Raw genomic sequence first — 23,091 nt, 5'->3', positions numbered from 1 at the left:
TATATATATATATATATATATATATATATATATATATGTGATACTCATTTAAGAAGTAAGTAGTAGAAAGAAGTAAGAAGTAGTAGAAAACACTCATTATATTTTTATTACTCAGGGGCCAGTTGCATAAACATAGTCACCACGTTAAAGAATGTGTCTTAAGAACTAGTTTGACTAACTAGCAGGTAACCAAGTGGTTATCAGTCTAACTTTTCAAATTCAAATTTGATCCCGCAAGATATCTGTTAAAAATCGCTTCATCTGTGTGCAATCATCTGATAGACTTCTATATGATGTCAGTTTTACACACATTCTAAATCATAAACATCTTAAAGACATCTTCCAAACTTTTACATCTGATAGGAAACGCCCTATAGACTTATTACTGATGAGCAAACACTCTAAAAAATGTCTAGCAGACGTCAAACAGACGTCCACAGCAGGATTCACTCGACAGTATGCGGGGTCTCAACCCGGGCGTTTGGTGTTTGGTGGGAGGCGCGTGACATGGAACATGAGCGGCACGCGGAGTCCCGGAGAAGCCGGCAGGGTACGCGTCACGGCACCAAGAGTCCAGCGGCGGCACCGGTGATGTTTACCGGCGGATCGCGGTCCGAGTATTAGCGTCGCGGTGCGTGCAAAGCGCGCGCGAGAGAACCATGAGCGTCGCGCTGAAGAGCTGGAGGGCCAATGAAGGACCCAAACACTTGATCACGGTGAGGAGGGATTCAATCAACCGCTTCCTGTTGTCAGAGTGTCCATACTGGCTCATGCATCGAGTTGTCTGAGTTTGAGATCGATCAGTTGGATAATTGTGTTTTTATTGTTTTGGGGCAGATGGTTTGGATTGCTGTGAATGTCTTTCTGTTCTGGAAAACATTCATGGTGTACTTCAGCGGAGCGCAGTATTATTATCTACACAAGATGCTCGGGGTAAGAACTAGAATGTATGTGTGTGTGTGGGTTTTACAGGTCTGTACCTCTAGACATAATAAAGTTTTTGTATTTTTCTATAGTGTAATGTATATATTTGAGTTCGTTTTAGACTTTAATGTTTGTTTGTGTGTCGCCATTGAGATATGAGTTTGACAAGTGTGGGTTTTGTAGAAGTTATGTTTGTTTGCATTTTCCTTTTATTTGAGGTGAGTGTGTATTTGTTTGTACAGATGGTGCCTGATTTTTGTGTGCTGCTGTGGGATAGGCAGGATTTCCACAACACTCCTGAGTGAATCAGTGTAATTGTTGTCACCGGTTATTGTTTAATGTCCTGGAGAGATGCTGCACAGGGACACACAACTTTCTGAAAACAGACCACACTTGTGTTAGCTTTTAAATGTTTATGCTAGAATTGGACAATTGCAGCAGTTTAACCCTGTCTGTGTGTGTGTGTGTGTGTGTGTGTGTGTGTGTGTGTGTGTGTGAGAGAGTGCTGTAATCCCTCATATGCAGCAGGGCTGTTGTGTTTCTGTAAAGAGCTGAACAGACGTGTAACAACTCGCTCATCTCTTTACAGGAAACGATGCTCAAACCAAGTCAACTGCAACTCACACACACATACCGACACGCATATATATTGAGATTTTCTGCTTGATTTCACATTTAAGTTTTTAGGAATTGCAAAAAAATCTTACTTGGATTAATATTTAATTAAAAATCATTAATATTTATTTTATTATAACTATTTCTAGAGGCTGTAGTACAATTGCAATATGATATTTTTACAAATATTATTTACATTTTCTCACACAGTATGAATTAGTTTTAAAATGTATCACTGCCTTTATATTTCAGGAACGGCATCTTCCGTGTCATTTTCAGTGTCCTTGACATTAAAAAGTGTAAAAACAGTTGCTCTAATTCATGTGCATGTGTTTCTTCAGCTTGGGCTCTGCATCAGTCGAGCATCGGCCTCTGTTTTAAACTTCAACTGCAGTCTGGTGCTGCTGCCGATGTGCAGATCGCTGCTTACCTTCCTCCGAGGATCTCAGCGGGTGAGACTTTGAGAAAATCTTATATTTATGCATTTATGACAAGTCTATGCTGTTTGCACATTGCATATACGCTGCTTCAGCTGCTGTGTTTGCAGTGAAAAGATGTCAAAAGATTCAAAGACTTGTTGCTTCCATGCTGAATGAGGCTTGTTTTTGACTTTCTGACCCTCTCTCTTTCTGTCAGGTGACCGGTAGACATGTTCGTCGGCTGCTGGATAAGAGCAAGACATTTCATGTGGCGTGTGGAGTCACAATTTGCATCTTCTCAGGTGAAAACAGTTATGCTTTAAAATGTCTAGTTTGTTAAATCATGTGATTACTTCCTCAGAAGCATTATTGTAGCAGCCTGGAAACGTTTTTAACATGATTTTTGATTCATGTCAGAAAGTCATATGTCATTTTGAGAAAGCTGTTGTCGTTTTTGTGCTGTATGCATCAGATGGCTCATAAACAGAATTAAAAGACCATGCAAGAGACAGCAGATTACCGTCACTTCACGGGGGAGGAAGAACAGATTACTTCGGCTGAGTCACCAGTCTGTCTGAAAGCACTCATTGTGTTTATTTATGTGTGCATGTTTCATTATTACTGTAAAGTAAAACAATAAAAAAAATATTAAAATAAAATTAAATATAACAAATGATGCTTTTTTCACTCCAAAACTGCTGTAAAAGGTGCATAAACTCAGATTAATTGAGGCCTACGACCAAACACTTCCAAAAATGAAAGTACAAAACCTGTGCTACTTGAAAGAAAACAAGTCGACAAAAAGACTGAATCCAAGATTTGGTGATAATATAGCATCATAACAGATTTACAAGCTTTTTTTTTTTTAAAAGGCTGGTGATATTTGACTGGAAAACATCAAATTAGTAAAAATCAGTAAGTAATTAGTAAAGCATTTTCAGCACAGCACAAGGGTTATGTTTTATTTACATTTTTAGTTAGTTTTTTTGTATGTGATGCATAAGGTCTATGCATAAGGCCTATGATCAATCAGTTTCAAAAAGAAATCGAAAAACTTGTATTAGAAAACAAACTGACAAAAAGATTGAATCCAATTTTTGATAATAATAATATAGCATAATGAGAGCTTTTGTCTGAGCACCACGAGTCTTACAACATGGTTCGAAAAAATCCCCAAAACATGCAAGTTATCTCCCCCCCCTTTTTTTTTTTGAGTTGTTGTTATACCCCGTGTGAGTCAGTAAGTCAGTACGTTTGATGTTACAATAACCAGCATTTTTTTGGAGAAAGAAAATCCGCTCTGGGGGGACAAAATAACCAGAACATGAACCAACATGAAGGCCCATTCAAAATATATCTAACTACGACAGCTGCTGAAATAAGAGCTTGACCTGCGAAGTAACTCCGTCTAGTGTTGCACTGACAGGCCAGACTAGGTTTTGCTGGTCAACAGGTGTGTCTCTCTCTCTCTCTCTGTGTGTGTGTGAACACAGGAATATCCCGAGGGATTCCCAGCTGGTTTTATCTTGTGTCTGAGAACCCCTCCTCCCCATTTCCTGTCTCAGTGCGCTTTGGTCTTGTTCTAATTACAGAGATCTAGTGCATTCCGTTACCATGATGACTGCAGCACACAGTCGCACACAAGAGCTGCTGAATAGACACACTGTCTCCCACACATGCTCCACGTCTGAGTCGCTGATGTTTGTGTGTTTGTGTCTGCAGTGGTTCACGTGAGCGCTCACCTCGTGAACATGGTCAGCTTCTCTGTGAGATATTCCCAGGATTTCCCCGCGCTCAATGTCGCTCAGTATCGAGGACAGGTAACACACAGACGTTTACATCAACATCTTCTGTGGAATAATTCAAATGTTTTTGATTTTGGCATTTGGCATCGATGGGGGTCTCTTCTGCTCATCAAGGCTGCATTTATTTAATCAGAAAATACATCCATTCTTCATTACTAATATGCTGATTTGCTGCTCAAGAAACATTTCTGAATATTATCAATTTTAAGAACAGTTGTTCTGCGTAATATTTTGGTAATAATGTTTTATTTTTTCCCTGTAGGATCCCAGAATTCTCATCATAAGCACAGGTGTCTGAATCTCTCTTCTTTACTTCCACATCAGTGCGTTGTGTTTAATAAACCGAAATGATGACGTGAAATGTAGAACGATTAATTGAGAAACACTCTTCTAACTTCGTCAAATGTTTTTCCTTTTATTTCATGTTTTGTGTTGAAATTGTTAACTGAATTGTTTACATATCTATTTGGCTGAATATTTAAAGTTATTTCACACAACTTAAAGTAAACGTTAAACAATTATAAACATAATTGTATTAATAGTTTGAATTGCTTATATTTGTCATTTGTATTATTATTAATATTTTTGATATTACTATTAAGGTTTCATTTATTTAGGTATTTTTATTTTATTTTTTTACTGTTAATAATTTTAGTACTTAGTTGCAAAGGCAACATTTCTAATTATTTTTAGTTTAAGTGTTATTTTAGTATTATTTATGTGTTATTATAGTTTATATTAACATTTTTAATTAACTTTTTATATATTTTTGTGCTTTTTTCAGTTTGTTGCAAAGGCAAATCATCTTATATATTAGATAAAATTTTATTTCAGCTTTATTTAATTTGACAAAGTATGTATTATACATTATAACCTTGTTGAGAAGTCCTGATTGTGTTGGCTCTTCCCTCAGTTCCTGGAGTTACTGGTGTTCTGTTGGTGCTAGTGTTGTTCCTGATGTTTACAGCGTCGTCTTACTGTATTAGGTGAGAACCTCTAACCCTTTAACTCTGATCTGACCTGACTCTGACCCTAGTCTCCTCTTCCTAAACTTTACACACACACACACACACACACACACACACACACTCTGTAATTACTTAGACTAGCTGGAGGGGTTCTTGCCCTCTGATTGATCTGGGGCCGATGGGCTTCACCGCTCCATTGTCCTGCTATAATTGAGGTGCTTTAGTTCACTTTAGGACACTTCAAGAGCGTCTCGTTCAATCTAAGACACCTGAATGCTGTGCACCATGTTCTTTTATCTCGCTCTCCTTTTTATTGGAGTGCAATTGTGTGTGTTTTTCCTCAGAGTCTCAAGCTACGAGATATTCTGGTACACTCACAACCTCTTCATCGTGTTTTATGTTATTCTGATGGTCCACGTAGCAGGGTGAGTTTATCAGTGTAGTTACTTCAAACACGTACATACTAGATTGTTAAAATATTGCCATGCATTTGAACAGAAAAAAGCCCAGTTTGCACACCTTCCATTTTTAGTTTGCAAGAGTAGAATTAGTGTAACTATGCATTAAATGTTTTTATGAAAGTCCTGCACAGATGGTGTGCTATTTCTAGAGTCTGTACATGATGCATACATTTTGTATGTATCCACGGCATAATGAAAGGATATTTTGAGATGTTTTTTTTCACCTAAAAAAATTCTGAAATTTCAAACATAAAATATTTAGCAAAATGAATTGATGTGATGAATAAAAAAAAAAAAAAAAATTTGTATTTATTTTTAATAAAAAAAATTTTTATTTATTTTTAATAAACATGATTTTTAATGTTGGTTTTAAAAAGTCCTAAATCACCCTTTCAAAATGAAGGCTGTAAAAATGTCTTAAATCAGAGCTGTAAGTATTAAATTCATGAAATCATGGCTTTAGATATAACATGCATTACTAAAAATCTTCTTTCGTATTGTTTGTCTTGTTTTCCAATGCAAATATCTAAACATCAAGATACATTTACTTAAGATGCAAAATGAATATACGAATTAAGATTAGAACAAATATCTCTCAAAACTTGTTTTCCTTTTGATTCTGATTCTGAATTATGTTGTTTTTTCTAAATCCATTTGCAGATATTTTTTCAGAAGGTTCGGTTAAAGTTTTCTCCCTATTTCTAGTAATTGAGAATAGAGATATTGAAGGCAAAGCATTTTTTTGTAAAATGAATTAAAACGTTGGAAGTTCTGTGCAAATTTGGGTGTGTTTTTTTTACTTGTATGCTTTATGTGATATGATTGACACCTCTCTGTCCAATAGCGGAGCTTTAAAGTATCAGTCAAACGTGGAGACCCACCCACCTGGCTGCATCCACAACAATCTCAGTTCATGGACCAATCACAGAGCAGCAGGAGAGAAGGGGGCGGAGTCTTCAGGTGCACCACAGACAGTTTGTCAAGAAGAGGCTCGTTTTCAACCCCATTTTCCTCAGGTCTGTCTGTCTGATTCAATATGATTAAATAATTGATTCTTTCAGGTTTTTGTTTTTATATGTACATCTATATGATTATCAGTTTGTGTGTGTGTTTTAGACGTGGTTGTGGGTCTCTGGTCCTCTCTGCCTGTACTGTGCCGAGCGGTTGTATCGTTTCATAAGAAGCAGCGCTGCTCCTGTTACCATAGTTTCTGTCTTTACTCATCCGTGCAGTGTTGTAGAATTGCGCATGCTGAAGAGTGGCTTTAAGCCCCGCCCTGGACAGGTAAGCCCCGCCTCCACACAGTGACATTAAAGTTTGTTTACGAAGCATTTAGAATTTTTACAGAAGAAAAACAATGAAAATCCCGACTTTCCTTTCTCTTTTTAAATGAAAGAGTTCAGAAAGAGTGCTATCATTCAAAAGCTTGAGGTCAAGTTTTTAATTTTCTTAGGAAATTAATACTTTTATTCAGCACGGATACATTAAATTGATCAAAAGTGAAAGTAAAAACAATTATAATCTTACAAAAAATATTTATACTTCAAATAAATGCTGTTCTTTTGAACTTTTCTATTCATCATAGAATCCTAAAAAGATAAAGTTTCAGGTCAGCACAAAAAATTCAGCTTTGATGAAATAAATAAATAACATTTTACAATATATTACCTTAGTAAACATTAATTTTAAATTGTAATAATATTTCACATGTTTATACTGTTTTTGCTTTGTACTGTTTTTGTATGTTTGATCAAATAAATGCAGCTTTGGTGATTCTTGTGTGTATATGGACCATGTAAGAATATATTCTATATAAAAATACATATTTAATATCAAAAATGTGTTTTTGTGATGTTTTCTCTAGTACATCCTGCTGAACTGCCCGAGCGTCTCGTCATTTGAAAACCATCCCTTTACTCTTACCACAGTGAGTCTGTTTGTGTGTATTACTGCGTTCAAGTCATGATTGTACTCATGAAATAAATGCACATGAATATCACCGCAACGTCATAATTACCAGTGGGAAACTCAGGAATTTATTTAGACGCCAACTTGGGTGAGTCGATGAAAGAATCATGGCTAATTGGTATTGGCTGTAATCACATTTTAATTACACGTTGACATGTTTTTATTCAAAGTGACTAGCAAATTATGGATACAAAAACAATTACGAATGCTATTATTCTGAGTGCATTTCACATCATAGTTAAGATTTCCAGGACCTGAAAGCAGCATATGAACATGTACATTCTTCATAAACCATGCTGAAGGCGTTTTCAATGATGTAATGCTGTTGAAGATTGTTTAAGTATCAAATTGCACTCTCCTTCAAACAAAACATTCCACGATGGCTCACGTAAATGTTTCCATTAGAAAGCACTTTTGAAACATGCAAATTTAAGCATTAAACTTCTCCACACTTACACACTTAAACCGTTTGGTTGCAAGTGAAACTTTGTGACCCACTCATACACTTTACTCAGAGATTTTTTAGCCGCAGGGGTCTGTTTCCTTTAATGCATGACTGTGCCCTGATCCTCAATCCCTGCTCTGTGTGTGTGTTTGACTGTGCTCCTCAGTGTCCGACAGGGAAGAATGCAACATTTGGCATTCATCTCAGAGTTCTGGGAGACTGGACCTGTGAGTGTACACACACACACACACACACACACACACACACACGCACGCATGCATGATAATTAAAAGAGCCTGTGATCTATATGATCTCATTCTAAGGTTTCTGTCAGAATGTGTGAAGTTTGGATTAAAACACACTCTTATGCACACATTTATGTTTGCTCAGTCTTCTGTCCACTTTCCATTATGCTTTAGAGTTCCTGGAAGAAAAACACACTTAACAAAAGAAATACACAATGCAAATACACACGTTTAGTTGACAAAGAAACTGCTTTAAACCACTAACAGTCATCTAAAATACTCTAGTGATTGCATAGCAGTGTCTTTAAAACCACCAAGAACAAATTAGCAACTACTTATCAAGAGAGACCCGTAACAAGATACATGTAATTACAACATTTTATTTCATAAACTCGCAATTCTGAGAAACAAAGTGATAATTGGGAGAGGTTAACTTTTATTTTTATTTTTATATTGCTTGAAACTTTTAGAATGCATTAGCAACCACATGGCAATGTGATAACAATCACCGAGAACACATTTGCTAAAAATATTGTTGTCCATATGTTGTTGATTTTCTTCTGTCTGTACTTTCTCAGCGAGATTTTCTCAGCTGCTGCTTCAACAGTCGAACAGCTCCGAGATCCTTCCCATGATGCAACAGAGGAGATATCCCACGTGAGTCTGCTGCGTTGTGGGAACCGTGTCAGTGGCGTTAATGAAGGTCGTGATCTCTCAGTATACTAGGAGGTGAAATGTCACGACCCTCTGACCGCATCATTTCCTGGGAAGAGACAACAGTTTTCCAGCGTTGTGTGGGCGGGGTGTCAGGTGACGGGCTTTAAAAGCCTTGACATCCAATCAGAACGAATGACATCATTTCTTTACATAAAAGTGTTTTTACAGTGGAGCAGTGTGTGTACAGTGGGGGAAATGACTGCACATCCTCATCCTGTGTGTGTGTGTGTGTGTGTTTATTTGTGTGTGTTTCTTTTCTGTTACCATGTGCAACTCACTTATCTGTGTGTGTGTGTGTGTGTGTTTCTTTTTTAATGTGACTGTCTTGTTTTATCATTGGAAAACCTTCAGTGGCTGTTGCACGAATAGTATTTTCTGATTGGTGGGGTGGTTGTCAGATCTGTTTGTAATAGCATACTACCTGTACTAATATTTCCGAATGTATAGTGTGCATAATATGCTAAATCTCTCCATGTAATACACAAATGACCAACTACATTTGTCAAAATGTGCAGTATGGAGCTAGAGCACAGATGTATCTAACAATGCAATGCAAAAATCTTTTTTTATCTCGTTATTTGACTGGACCATTAAGAGATTTTACACTAAATTGGATTCAGAATGCAAAATAATCATGTATCATTTCACATACTTAAAATAAAGTATATACCCAGCTATTAGGGAAAATTCTCTGAATGTTCTGGCAAGGTTCTCTTAAGTTCTTCCAGTAAAATACATTTTTTTTTAAGTTATTTGGTCTGTAATAATGCTCTCAAAACATTATTTGTACATTGTTCATAGAATGTTCATGAAACTATTGTAACATTCTAATGTTTGTCTAATGTTTTAAAAATGTTTCTACTTGTTTCAGAATGTTCAGAGGAAATTCAAAAGTAACGTTCCCATAATGTTTACAAAAGCATAAAATGGAATGTTTGGACATTTTAATGTTCTAAAAACAACATTTTCATAGCTCAATGTTTTCATAATGACCCCTGAGAACGTTTTACAAACATTCACACAGAACGCATCTTCTTCAATTCTAGCGTGTTGTATATTGCAGTAACATACCATGCACAGTCTGCTGAAATAGCATGAGTAGTAAGGAGGTGCGTTTTTCTGCCCACATGCGACATTTCTAATCTCACTGGTTGTTCTGCTTTCTTGTCCCACCCCAGAGTGCATGTGGACGGTCCGTTTGGCAGCCCATCAGAGGAGGTGTTTAATTATGAGGTCAGCCTGTGTGTGGCCGGAGGGATCGGAGTCACGCCGTTCGCTTGTGTTCTACAGGCGCTCTCGTGAGTGAGACGATCTGTAACATTAGATCATTCTTAAACACCTCGGCTGTGTTCTAAATGGAACACTAGTGTACTGAAAACACCACAGTACACACTGTATACTGCATTCCTCTTGTTCAGCTGGTGATTATGGGTAATAGATCATCCCATGATCCATGTGTACTGAAAAGACTATGCACTTTATACATGCAATGTACTAAAAACAGTAAAAGTAAGCTATTACAAATATATTTGTGTAAATCTCTCCAATGTTATTAACATTAGCATTGTTTTAACATGCATACTGTATAGAAAAGGTATTGTTGTGTGTGTTGCAGTGATGACTGGCGTCAGTATAAGTTGAGAAGGCTGTATTTCGTCTGGGTCTGCAGGGACCTTCAGTCTTTTTATTGGTTTGCTGATCTATTGTGTGGCCTTCATGAGAGGGTAAAACGCACACACACACACACACACACACACATTCAATAGCTGGGTAGTAACTGAAATTTGATTATTCAAAGGCCTTTAATGTATCAAGATACAGTAGATTTAATAGGGTTAAAATGCATTAAAAATACTTTATACAAAATACAGACACTTTATGCATGAATGTTTCAAAAGGCTATAGCGCCACCTACTGGCATGTGTTATGCATGTGTTAATATCTAATGTGAAAAATCTTTTTCTAACAGTTGTTGTCCTCTCTCTGTAGCTGTGGCGGGACAATCGTCCAGATTACCTTAATGTTCGACTCTACCTCAGTAACGCTCAGGGATTACAGGTGTGCACTTTATTCTCATTTTATTACTACTTCTTTAAGATTAATTTATAACTTGAGTTTTGTAGATGCAAGCTTTGCTCTTTTGTTTTCAGAAAATGCAAACATCTAGTGGATTAATATGCATATATATCATATGAAGTTATTTCTTTCACTGTGTGTTTTGAAGAGCATCGGTGAGGAACGCTACCGTTTCTTGAGCTCCAGGCTTCGGATTGGTCGACCAAAATGGAAACAACTTTTCCAGGAAATAGGGAGAGCCAATCAGCTGTGAGTATGATGAATTCACTCATTACTGGCTGAAATAATGTAGTTATGCAGGCCACTTTAATGATTGCAGTAATCAAAATGACGATGTGTGTTTGTTCTGCAGGAAAAGAGTGGGGGTTTTCTGCTGTGGACCCAAAGGGATGTCTAAAACGTTACACACTCTCTGCAATTCAAACCCACACACAGGAACTGCATTTGAGTACAACAAAGAGTCCTTCAGTTGAGGGACGCGAACAAACCTGTCGTTTAACACCAAATAAAAAGCCTTTAGAGTCTGTTTCTGAGGAATGAAGATGAGAGAGGACAAATGTAGATGAAGATGACTGCATTCATGCACAGCATCCTCAGACGAATGGACGGAAAACTGGTAAAGAGTGTAATGAGATGGAAAACTTGCACAGTTATGTTCTTATTCAGATAATATTTGTGATTCTGCATGTAGAGTTAGTCTACGTGAACCTGCACAACCCTTGATAAACCCTTACAGGAACAGTTCACCCAAAAATGAACATTTGCTGAAAGTGTCCTCACCCTCAGGTCAAGTTTTGGAGAAGTGTAGCATTATATCCGTGTCTCATCAGTGGATGCACTGCAGTGAATGGGTGCCGTCAGAATGAGAGTCCAAACAGATGATAAAAACATCACAATAATCCACAAGTAATCAACACCACTCCGGTCCATCAGTTAATGACTTGTGAAGACAAAAGCTGAAAAAAATCCTTAATAACATTTCCTTGAATGAAAAAGTTCATCCTCTGTTGTCTCTTACGTCTACATTTTTCCCATTTTAGTTGGAAGCAACGTTTTGAAGTTAGAACGCCTTAATGATGGGTTTGTTTCAGCTTTTGTCTTCTCCAGATGTTAACTGATGGACTGGATTACTTGTGGATTATTGTGATGTTTTTATCAGTTGTTTGGACTCTCATTCTGACGGCACCCATTCACTGCAGAGCATCCATTGATGAGACACTGATGCAATGCTACATTTCTCCAAATCTGATGAAGAAACAAACTCATCCTAATCTTGGATGGCCTGAGGGTGAGGATATTTTTAGGAAATTTTCATTTTTTTAATTTCATTACTCCTATATAAACTATATAAAGGCACTAGATCACCCAAAAATGAATATTCTGACATAATTTCCTCATCATTTAACATGTCGTCTTGGCTATTAATCGTTGTTTTGGTTTATTTTATACCTTTTCTACAAACTTTCATGCAAACCATTTAAAGTATATCTTTTTGTTTCTTTTAAAATATTTTTTTCTTATTTCTTTTGTGTTCTGTACAGCATGTTGCATTACTGTTCATATTTTATTAGGACAGAAAATACTCATGTCATTGTCCTAAATGAACTGCACTGTTATTGTATCACCACTGCCAAAGATTTTATTTAATCACTTTTTCATTTTTAATATAGCTTTGTATGTGTATTATATATATAAACAAACAATATGTAAGTGTCACAGTGATGATACAAGCACCATAAATATCACTGGTGGACTAGAGACCTTAGTTGTGTTCAGAAAACTGGGTACTATTTATTCATTATCATGCGAAACAGAATGCATTATGCAACAATTAGCATTTCAAGCAATAGTATGCAACAATGTCATATGACCTCACTATGTTACATTTATATTTGTCTTGGAAATGAAAATTGTTATTTTGCATTTGAAACTAAGTAACTGTAAAAGCAAAAAAAAAAAAAAAACTAACTTCACTCAGATTACATAAGGAGATGTTTAAACGTGGGGTTAATTCATCAGACTGGAAATTGAAAGTCAAGTCAAGCACATTGCATTATGTGATGCAATATTTTAATCTTTATATTTTTATTGTATACTGCACTTTTTGACTAATGTGTAGTATGTACACTGTCTAAATTTTGAGGTCAGTAAGACTTTTAAAAATGTTTTGAAATATGTCTCTTCTGCTCACCAAAGCTGCATTTATTTGATTAAAAAAAATACATTAAAATCAGTAAAATTTTGAAATATTTTTACTATTTAAACTAACTGTTTTCTATTGTGATATATTTTAAAAATCATTTTTTTTTCTATGATGCGCAGCTGTATTTTCAGCATCATTCTTCCAGTCTTCAGTGTCACATGATCTTCAGAAATCAGTCTAAAATGCTGATTTGCTGCTCAAGAAACATCTCTGATCATTATCAATGTTGAAAACACTTGTGCCGCACAATATTTTGTGGAAACGGCGATGCATTTTATTTGAAAGATTCTTTGATGCATAGAAAGTTCAAATGAGCGGAATTTATTTGAAAAAGAAAGATATTGCAAATGTCTTTACTGTCACTTTTGATCAATTTAATGCATGAATAAAATCTGACTGACCCCAAACTTTTGAACAGTGCTGTATGTAGAGCACATTATAGTAAGATTCTGAGCGCAGCCCTTGTTGCATGACTCCAGTTTAGAGGCGAGATTTGTCACATGACCTGACTAATGTGTCTTTTTCTGTCAGTTTGGCGTATCTGTCCTCACTGACACATGCTCTGATTCACAGTGTAGTCTGATATGAAGTGGATCCCTCCTCTTCACTGCTGTTCAGCAGCGGCTGTCTCTCCCCGTACACCGATGACTTTCGCCTCTTCTGGCGTCTGCGACACGCCACGGTGATAATAGTTGCAATAACTCCTGCCACGGCCGCCCCGAGGAGCCCTGCGGCCAGCAGCCAGTGCCAGATCTGCTGAGCTTGCTCTAGATACGGCGTCAGAAACTCCTGCACAAACCGCTGACCTGACAGAGATAAAAGTGATTGAGTACACAGAGAGAGAGAGAATGAAAGGGTTGGAAAATCACTGCATGCATGCTAATGACTCACTCGGGTCCTGTAAATATGCATATTCATATCCCAGAGCTTTAGTCGAGAGGAAATAATCTCCGTTTCTGTAGAGAGGGATGAAGGGGACCATGTAATAGCCGTCGTTGTGTCCGATCGGGGCGTTGGTGGTCGGGTAGTGTGTGCGGGGGGGCTGGTGTCTCCTCAGCCATTGCTCAAAGATGCTGAAACACAGAGTTGCAATGAGAAAGACCACAGGAAATAAGGTCAAATACGTTTGGAAATCATGTTTCATGAAACCTTTTTGGCAATCATTAAATATGCTTTTTCATTTTTTTTTCTAAGGTGTGCTGGTTGCTTTCTTACTGGCTCAAGTCAGAAAAGAAACCCCTAAAATTTCTTAAATATAGGGTGTCCATAAGATTTTGCATTTGCATTTTTTGTGAGACAGTGCAAATATGCATTAAGCAAAAACACACTTCAAGTTAACTTCAACCTGAGCTGAAGTTCAGAAGCTGACATGTAAAATGAGTCAACTCTTTATATCAATAAATATTGTTTATTAATGCAGGGTTTCCCAAACACTGTATTAGATGAAATCTAAAAATTAAATCTTTAAAATGTAATATTAAAATTACTTATCTTAAAATAAAATAATCAAAATAAAACACAAAAATATGATATATGACAACCGTATATAACTTTACTATTAATGCATGGTTTTCTAAAATAGGATTCATAAATCCCTGCTGATTTGTGAGTTGATGAAAATTTATAATAAATGAAATCATAAAATATTAAAATAATCAAAATAAAACTAAAAATGTACTGTATATGTGAAAAAATAAGTTTATATTTTTATTAACACAGGGTTTTGCAAATTGGGTTTTGCAAATCCCTGCTAAATTTGAGTTGATGAAAAACTAATAATTAATTACATTTTACAAATGTTAGATTAAAATAAATAAATAATCTTAAATATTAATTTATTTATTTACGATAATAATGCAGGGTTTCCCAAACTAGGATTTTACTGATCCCTGCAAATGTATCAGTTGATGAAAAAGTAATAATTAATTAAAAATAAATAAATTACTTACTAACAAAAAAGACTAAATATAAAGATTGCATGTCAATTGCAGTGAACCATGCAAAATATGTAAATTAAAATCTTAGGGGCACTTCAAGTATACATTTTAGTTCTTCATTTGTAGTCTTAAGTGTTAATTCTTCTGAAATTGAGATTTATGCATCATCTGAAAGTTGAATAGATCTAACAATATTTGTCCGAGATACAACTATCTGAAAATCTAGAATCTGAGGGTGCAAAAAAATCTAAATATTGAGAAAATCGTCTTTAAAATTGTCCAAATGAATTCTTTGCAATGCATATTACTAATCAAAAATTAAGTTTTAATATATTTACAGTATGAAATTTCTTCATTGAATATGATCTTTACTTAATATCCTAATGATTTTTGTTATAAATTTATCATTTTCACCCATTCCATGTATTTTTGACTATTGCTACAAATATACCCCAAAGACTTAAGACTGCTTTTGTGCTCCAAGGTCACATAAATGTTCAACTGAAAAGTTTCAGAATCACTGTATAAATGCATATAGTATTGCACAATTTGATTGTGTCATTCATGATTATTGCACATTTCTACGAGTGAATTATGCATTGAAATAATCAAGGTTAGAGGTCTGCATGTTCGATCAAATGTTTGTTACGAGTTCCTGCATGCACCTGTCGATAAAGGCATGATGTAGAAGGAAAATGGGGTCGTTGGCGGACCCCTGCACTGAAGACATGGATCCGTTCATGAAGACGTGTAAGGAGTTGTGCATCAAGCTCTGACCCGTTACTGCCAACCCCGTCTCAGGACTCGCAAAACCTGAGAAGAAGGTGAGACCCGTTCAATGTTTAGAGCCTGATGTGTTAAGGAGGTGTACATTCGTATTGCTCCTACCTTCCAGAGCGTTCCTGAAGCTCATGTTGGCGCGTCTGTCCATCAGGTCCGTCTCGTAGTCTGTCAGGCTCAGCACTGACTCCACGTCTGCGGAGGTGGGCAGCCGCGGGACACGGTTTCGGTCGTGGTTTCCTGGATTACGCAGTAACGGTCCCTCAGGAGACCCGTCACACAAAACCTCACGCTGGTTGTAGTCTTCTGGTTGTGAACAGATCACCTGCACAGGTATACAAACATAAAACATAAAACAAAACAGATCCAGCCAATAAGATTCAAGAGCACTTTGGGGTCATATTTTACCCTAAACTTAGAGGAAATAAACTAAAAACAGTACATTTCTGTTCAAAGGTTTTTTTTTTGGAATAAATTACATTTATCAAAAGTGACATCAAAGACTTCAAAGATAAGAATAAAATGTATCAGTTTCTACAAACATGTGAAGCAGCACAACTGTGTTCAACATTGATCATAATAATGTATCTTGAGCAGTTAATCAGTATATTAAAATGATTTCTGAAGATTACGTGACACTGAAGACTGGAGGAATGATGCTGAAACGATCACTGGAATAAATGACATTTTAATATATATTTATATAAAAAACAATTATTTTAAAATGTAGTAATATTACAATTTTTACTGTAATTTTAATCAAGTTAAATGCAGCCTTGATGAGCAGAAAACAACATCTTACCAACCACAAACTTTTTAATATTAGTGTATTTACTTAATTTCATTATTATTAAAACATTGTAATAATACATAATAAAAATAAATATTACAACGAGTAAATAAAACTCTTTTTTTCATTGTGAAATTATGACAATTTAGATCAGACCACCATGAAAAAAAATAAGTAACGCTCATACTAAAAGCATGGTGTTATAAACGTGTTTTGAAAGTCTTTCTCCTGGATGAAGCCTATCTCTCTGTAATGACTAATACAGCTCATTTCTCGAATGTTAATTGGATGCTATTTCACCTCCCTGCTGGTCTTAAGAGATGTAAGAACACCTACGCCAGCAGCAGATGATGAAAGAGAGAGAGAGAGAGAAAGATGAAGCAAAAGAAAATGACAAATCAAAACTCAATTTGAGCCTTTCTGAGGAAAATCATAGTGGCTTGTGCCTGTATAAACTCAGCAGCACGTTACTATGCAGGTGTTATTTACTCACCAGATAAAGTCAAAAGTCTCTGTGATAATCTGGTCTGTAGATATGACTTTAACCCCTTCTTTTAAAGTCTATCAGGTGTTTTCAAACTTTAATACTTAAGGATAGAAGTTTTACATGTTTTTTGTCCTTGCATCTCACACCACAACAGCTTTGTATTTCTTGTATTTCTTACAGTTATTATAGTTATCTGAAACTAAAACATTTATTTTTTTGTCAAATTAATGCAGCCTTTGTTTCAATAACAAACAGACCCCAAACTTGAAATAAAATTTAGTTTAACTTGATGTACTAAAATAACGAAAACTGAAATAAAAATGAATACTATATTGACGTTTAAAAAAGCAAAACCTAAAAAAAATGACAAGAAAAAAAAAAATTACTAAACTAGTTACTAAAACTTTAACCAAAAATCTAATGAAAATGGAAAATATTTAGAAAAATTTAAAATGCAAAAAAATTGAAAAATGTTTTCAACTGTAATAATATTTAAAATATTACTGTTTTTACAGTTTTTTAATCAAATTCAAAAAACGTGAAACAGACCCCAAATCTGAAATAAAATAAATGTGAATTGAAATCAATTTAAATATAAAAAACTTAAACTTATTATATTTCAGCTATTTGCCAGGGAAATATTTTATTATTTCCATTTAGTTGGTCTTCATGTACTACAATAACAAAAAATGTAACAGAAATGATTGCTATGTATATATATATATATATATATATATATATATATATATATATATATATATATATAAACCCACATATGCTAAAAATACTAAAACGTTAACAAAAAATGTCATGAAAATAGAAAAAAAAATACATACTTCCAGCTAGTAATAAATGCTCTCTCACACTACTAAAGCAACACCGAGTCAAAGTGTGTGTGTGTTGCTCAGTGGAGCTGCTTTGGTTAATTCCCCTGTGGCTCCTGTAGAGGGTCAGTGCTGAAGTTAACGGGGGTTTTAGGGGCCAGACACACTCGTGACCCACTACAGCCCAACTTCACTGTAGTCACACAATCACGCCTTTATACACACATGGTCACACGGACGGCTTCATCAGACGCTGTGCTCTCAGAGGAATCTGTGACATAACCACCGCGCTACATGGATCAATTAAACTGACATTTGACAAGATATAGCACCAAATCTCAGTCACGTGGCTCAAAACAATACGACTAATGAGTTCAGTGTGTTCACTTCCCATAGACCTGCACTGAAAACAGGTTTGTACAGTATGTAGCTTAAATAAATGAAAGAAATATGTTTAATTTCCTTTATGCAAAAGATTCAATTCTTTTAAATGTATTTATTATTTTATTTAAAAATGGACACATACACCACAATTACAATTTTTCATTTAGAATTAAATAATTAATTAGTTACAGTTATTTATTTCTTCTTAAAAACTGTCCATCATTTCTTCCACACAGCAACTATATTTCCTATTGTACAATTTTAGTTTAATTTTAATTACTAGAAGGATAAGTTGAACAAAAACATACTTTATTCTTGAAAACTCATTTAAAATGAAAACATAAATCTGTATGCCTGAAAATAGTTTGTTATGAATAAATATTGACTTTCTGAAGCAACAACGTGTCAATGATTCTTTCAGGTTTATTTCTATTTTTATCTGTGTTGTAATTGTTTATCTGCATTTTAATTTTTAATTGCTAATTAATGTTAACTGAAAATAAAATTTCTTTTCAACCAGTTTCAAAAGGAAATATTTCAAATTGTTTAGTTAAGTAACATAAAGAAAACTAAATAAACAACAACAACAAAAAATATTTTCCCCCCACTTAAATTCTAAAATGACATTAAAACTATGAATGTGTTATTCTTTTTATTAATAATAATAATAATAATAATAATTACTATTTTAAAAAATATATTATAGGCTATTATCTTCCCCAAGAGCTATTACAAAAATATAATAATATTGGGATTTTAGTTCTGCTTTATGTGTCTACAAAAGAAAACATGCATTAAATTGCACTTTTGAGTTAAAGTTAAAAAATAGCATTTCCTGAAATGCAATTTGAAATAAATAGAACAAACATTACTTGAGGGATGAATGTCTAAACCATGCTGTATGTAAAGGGCATATAAAATGAATTTGTAATGTGTTCATGTTTACCTTCCAGGAGGAGAACACCGAGGACGGGCTGATGAGGTTGGGGTTGAGAGGACTGCGCGCCCCCATCAGCTCATCCGTACACACCTGACAGTCCTGTGCATCACGCCAGTCCCAGTACGGGATGGTGAAGTTAAAGTCACCGGTCAGCTTCCGGATCTCGTGCTCCCAGAACAGCAGGTAAACGCGATGCCAGGGCAGAAATGCAGCCGATTCATGTGCAAAGTCAATGTCGGCCCAAACGTGCCCGGGACCCCCGAGCAGCGCATCACGAGACACGTAATAGTGCATCCAGACGAACAGATCGTACACGCTGATGTTGGTGAACATAGGCGTCGAGCCGTTGTTCATCTGTGAGTACACACCCGTCACGATCATATAATCAGGGCTGACTGTAGTTTTGGCCAGATTGAGGTACGAGATGAACCTCTGCCTTTCAGAGATGGATAATTGGAAGATGCTTCTGCGCACAGATTCCCGTCGTTCCCCGCAGTTTGCGCCGAAGTAACCGAACTTGCACTCGCCGCAGTCGAAGCCCATGTAGTTGCCAGCACACTGGCAGGTTTGGTTGTAAAACACCAGAGGCCATTGCTCGCGGTCGTCCAGGCCTGAATGTGGGTACTGCGGCCCGTTGGGAAGATCGGAGACCGTGACGTCCTGGCAGAAGCCTCGACCCGACAGGGAGCCGCACACCGAACCGTCGCCCGGCCAAACCGGACAGCAGCGCTTGCTCCGCAGGACGTCCGGTGTAGTGCACGGCCGAGGAAACTGCTGGAGAGACGGACTCAAGAACTGAATGAAGAACAGAAGCAGAGAAAGAGACATGATGAGAGCCAGACGCATTAGACACGGAAGAGTTAGGAACACTTCAGCTTCTCTTTACACTGCTTTGTGTTCCTCCTTTTCCACACACACACACACACACACACACATACACTCGTATCACATGCTAGGGATGAAATCAGTGACCCCTGCTTGTGTTCAGTCTTGGGACTCTGAGGAATGCTTGTGCGCGAGTCCAGCGTGAGATCATTTCATTTACAGTTTGGGAAGGAAATCCTTTCATCTGAAAACAGGCATTTTAACCCAATAACCAGCAAAGTCAACACAGTTAATGATGATGTACAGATGAAACATTGTTTTGCAGCCTGCTGGTGTATGGTAGAGACAATATTGGTGGTCAAATTTAAGAGTTTAGCTTGTTTTATGCATTAAATGCATGCAAGCTTGAATGCATAGTTGATTTCTCTTCTCGTGTATTGCATATGCGCAACTGATCAACTGTTTGGGGCCAGAAAGATTATCTGAATGTTTCTAAGAGAAGGCTCTTATGCTAAACAAGGCTACATTTATTTGATCAAAAATACAGTAAAAACTATAAAATTGTGAAATAATATTACAATTCCAAATAAATGTTTTCTATTGTAATATATAATAAAATGTAATTTATTTCTGTGGTTCAAAGCTGAATTTTCAGCATCGTTACTCCAGTCTTCACATGATCTTCAGAAATCATTATAATATGCCAAATTGCTGCTCAAGAAACATTTTGGATTATTATCAATGTTGAAAACAGTTGTACTGCTTCAAGCTTTTGTGGAAACAGAGACAGATTTTATTTTTCAGAATAAATAGAAAGTTCAAAAGGACAGCATTATTTGAAATAGAAATCTTTTGTAACATTATAAATGTCTTTAATTACTTTTGATCGATTTAATATCGATTTAATATAGTATCAATATTTTTCAACTGACCCTAAACTTCTGAACAGTAATATATTATTGGCAACAACAATGAAAAGTAGGCAATTTTTTATTATTCTAATTTTTTCAGTTCTATACTCCTGCAAATTTGTCAAATCACATCCATATTTATGCTAAAGCACATGTATTTGATGATAATTTATATTTTTGGATTCGGTTAGACCCTTTCATGAGCAACTTAAATTCAATTCATAATGCACTTCGGAAAATTTTCCGTAAGTGTTTTTTTATAGAGAATAAAAAAAGAGTTTAATAATCATTTATTTGCACTGAACCTCAAACTACTGAAGAATGCCAGGCTACATATCCAAACTAATTTTTTTCTAGACAATCGTTGTACTTCTGATGCTCTTGTTGATGAAGTGTATTTAGCTCTATATGTGTGTCATATGTTTTATCATGTGCCGTTTGGTGAAGCTGAAGGTATAGTGCTCTTAGCTTTCTCAGATCATAAGCTTGTCACATGTTAGCATAGTGAGCACGAGGTGCAGATAATCCCGCGTCACAGGATTACTACGGCCGTGGGGTTTTTCTCTCTCTCCACAGTCAGGGTCCATCTACACAATCAAACGGTTTGTGCATTTCATTCATGATGCAAAGAGTGGCCCATAAAAGAATTTAGCTACTTAGGAATGTCTGAATGCAACTGCAACTGATGAGAATATATCCTTATTGCCCTGCATTTGAAAGAAAGTTATCATGAAAGCACATTTTGAGAAAATATTTAATGTTTTTAGGTTTAATAAAATTATTTTATTTTGATACTTTGCTAGTGAAATGTTAGAAGAACATGTGATTTAAAAATGGCCCAGAAAAAGTTACTTCTGATATTTTTATTTTCATTTAATGATATTCAGAAATTGAAAGAGTACTTTTAATACTTTTTTAAGGCCACTGTTTTTGCTTCATGGTGCATCATAATCATTCTGTTAATGACATTTACAGAAATATTGTTTTAGATTGGCAACAGGATTTTTATATTTAACTAAAACGGAACCTATATTTTCATTACTTTAAATAAATATCAAATTAAAAAATGAAACTTGATGTAAATCTGCACACACACACACACATATATACGTACACATTATATATATATATATATACACACACACACACACACACACACACACACACACATATATATATATATATATATATAAATTACTAAAAATGAAAGAAAAAAAAAGTAATGATTTCAGATTAAGTGAATTCTAAATATAAAAAGGTTATTCGTGTGAATTAGATATACTGGCCCACTAAAATAACTAAAACTAAATAAAAACTGATAAAATCTGTATAGACATACATTTAAAAAAAAAGAATAAAATAACAAAAAAATAAATAAATAATAAATAAATAAATAAATAGATAAAAGAAATTAAAATTGAATGTATAAAAATAAAAACAGAATCAAAATATTAATAAAACTATAACAGTATATAAATGATACTAAAATATCACTGGCAATATTTACGTTTTTTTATTAGAAGTTGACATTTCTATTGCGAACGCCAGGGGCGGCGTTAGTGGTGGGCTAAGGGGGCTGGAGCCCCGAATGTTTTCAGTAAAGTTCAGTATCAATGAGTTTTCATGCCCAATAAAGTAATTTATATTAGAATTTAAATAAATAAATAAATAAATATCTCTCGACTCTCACGTCCACAGTGTCTGTAAATTTACCCAAGTAAGTTACGCGTTGTCATTCACACCCGACGAAAACCGCCCACTGATTCTAGTGCTTATGACTGACATGTAAACTGGCCAACCATCGATGAGCGTCTGTACGATCCAGCCAATGAAATGATATCTTTTTGAGGCAGGCGGTTTGTTGGCGTGTAGGAGTTTACTAGATCAATTTACTTGAAAATTAAAATGGATATTACAAAATTCATCTTCTTCTTCTTCAAAAAAGGAAGTAAAACCCCCCAGCCAAAACACTTGAACGCCAAGATACGACAGCTTCAGGTATCTGTAACTTTTAATCTTAGTATTATATTTCTTTTTCGGTTTAACGTTACATTTTGAACATCTAACAGTTAACGGTTGCGCAGCACAGTCTTTAGGACACACACACACACACACACACACACACACACACACACTGCTCCGAACTCCCGAACTGATTCAAATGATTTGTGATCCCCAAACTGACTCAAATGATTCGCAAACCCGCTACGAACTCCCAAACTGCTTCAAATGATTCACGATCCTCAAACTGACTCAAATGATTCGCGATCCCGCTACGGACTCCCGAACTGCTTCAAATGATTTGCGATCCCCAAACTGACTCAAGTGATTCGCGATCCCGCTACGAACTCCCGAACTGACTCAAAT

General features: G+C 35.6%; 2 protein-coding genes across 2 annotated transcripts; one reads left to right on the top strand and one right to left on the bottom strand.

Moving 5' to 3' along the window:
- Nucleotides 1-525: 525 nt before the first annotated feature.
- Nucleotides 526-11,412, top strand: nox4 (NADPH oxidase 4). The gene is made up of 18 exons (XM_026226965.1): nucleotides 526-716; nucleotides 838-933; nucleotides 1,881-1,991; nucleotides 2,176-2,260; nucleotides 3,681-3,778; nucleotides 4,026-4,053; nucleotides 4,677-4,749; nucleotides 5,076-5,156; nucleotides 6,037-6,208; nucleotides 6,309-6,476; nucleotides 7,057-7,119; nucleotides 7,772-7,832; nucleotides 8,429-8,507; nucleotides 9,746-9,865; nucleotides 10,183-10,291; nucleotides 10,557-10,625; nucleotides 10,792-10,892; nucleotides 10,996-11,412. The coding sequence occupies exons 1-18, from the start codon at nucleotides 660-662 to the stop codon at nucleotides 11,114-11,116; spliced, it is 1,692 nt and encodes a 563-aa protein (XP_026082750.1). The 5' UTR covers nucleotides 526-659; the 3' UTR covers nucleotides 11,117-11,412.
- Nucleotides 11,413-13,126: 1,714 nt separating this feature from the next.
- LOC113058766 (tyrosinase) lies at nucleotides 13,127-19,836 on the bottom strand. The gene is made up of 5 exons (XM_026226964.1): nucleotides 18,995-19,836; nucleotides 15,672-15,888; nucleotides 15,449-15,596; nucleotides 13,738-13,919; nucleotides 13,127-13,652 (listed from the first exon to the last, which is right to left on the bottom strand). Exons 1-5 carry the CDS (start codon nucleotides 19,832-19,834, stop codon nucleotides 13,414-13,416), a joined length of 1,626 nt encoding a protein of 541 aa, XP_026082749.1. The 5' UTR covers nucleotides 19,835-19,836; the 3' UTR covers nucleotides 13,127-13,413.
- Between the last annotated feature and the right edge of the window lie 3,255 nt (nucleotides 19,837-23,091).

The sequence above is a fragment of the Carassius auratus genome, chromosome 40 (assembly GCF_003368295.1).
Source record: "Carassius auratus strain Wakin chromosome 40, ASM336829v1, whole genome shotgun sequence".
Taxonomy (NCBI): Eukaryota; Metazoa; Chordata; class Actinopteri; order Cypriniformes; family Cyprinidae; genus Carassius; species Carassius auratus.
This window is presented reverse-complemented; position numbering and strand designations above follow the sequence as displayed.

Excerpts from the sequence above, each read along its gene's own strand:
- LOC113058766 (XM_026226964.1), bottom strand. The coding sequence starts at position 19,834 with ATGCGTCTGGCTCTCATCATGTCTCTTTCTCTGCTTCTGTTCTTCATT. Across the intron at positions 15,597-15,671 it reads CTTCAGGAACGCTCTGGAAG|GTTTTGCGAGTCCTGAGACG; the intron begins GTAGGAGCAATA and ends CCTTCTTCTCAG. Across the intron at positions 13,653-13,737 it reads TGCATATTTACAGGACCCGA|GTCAGCGGTTTGTGCAGGAG; the intron begins GTGAGTCATTAG and ends TATCTCTGTCAG.
- nox4 (XM_026226965.1), top strand. The coding sequence starts at position 660 with ATGAGCGTCGCGCTGAAGAGCTGGAGGGCCAATGAAGGACCCAAACAC. Across the intron at positions 2,261-3,680 it reads CACAATTTGCATCTTCTCAG|TGGTTCACGTGAGCGCTCAC; the intron begins GTGAAAACAGTT and ends TTGTGTCTGCAG. Across the intron at positions 3,779-4,025 it reads TCGCTCAGTATCGAGGACAG|GATCCCAGAATTCTCATCAT; the intron begins GTAACACACAGA and ends TTTTCCCTGTAG.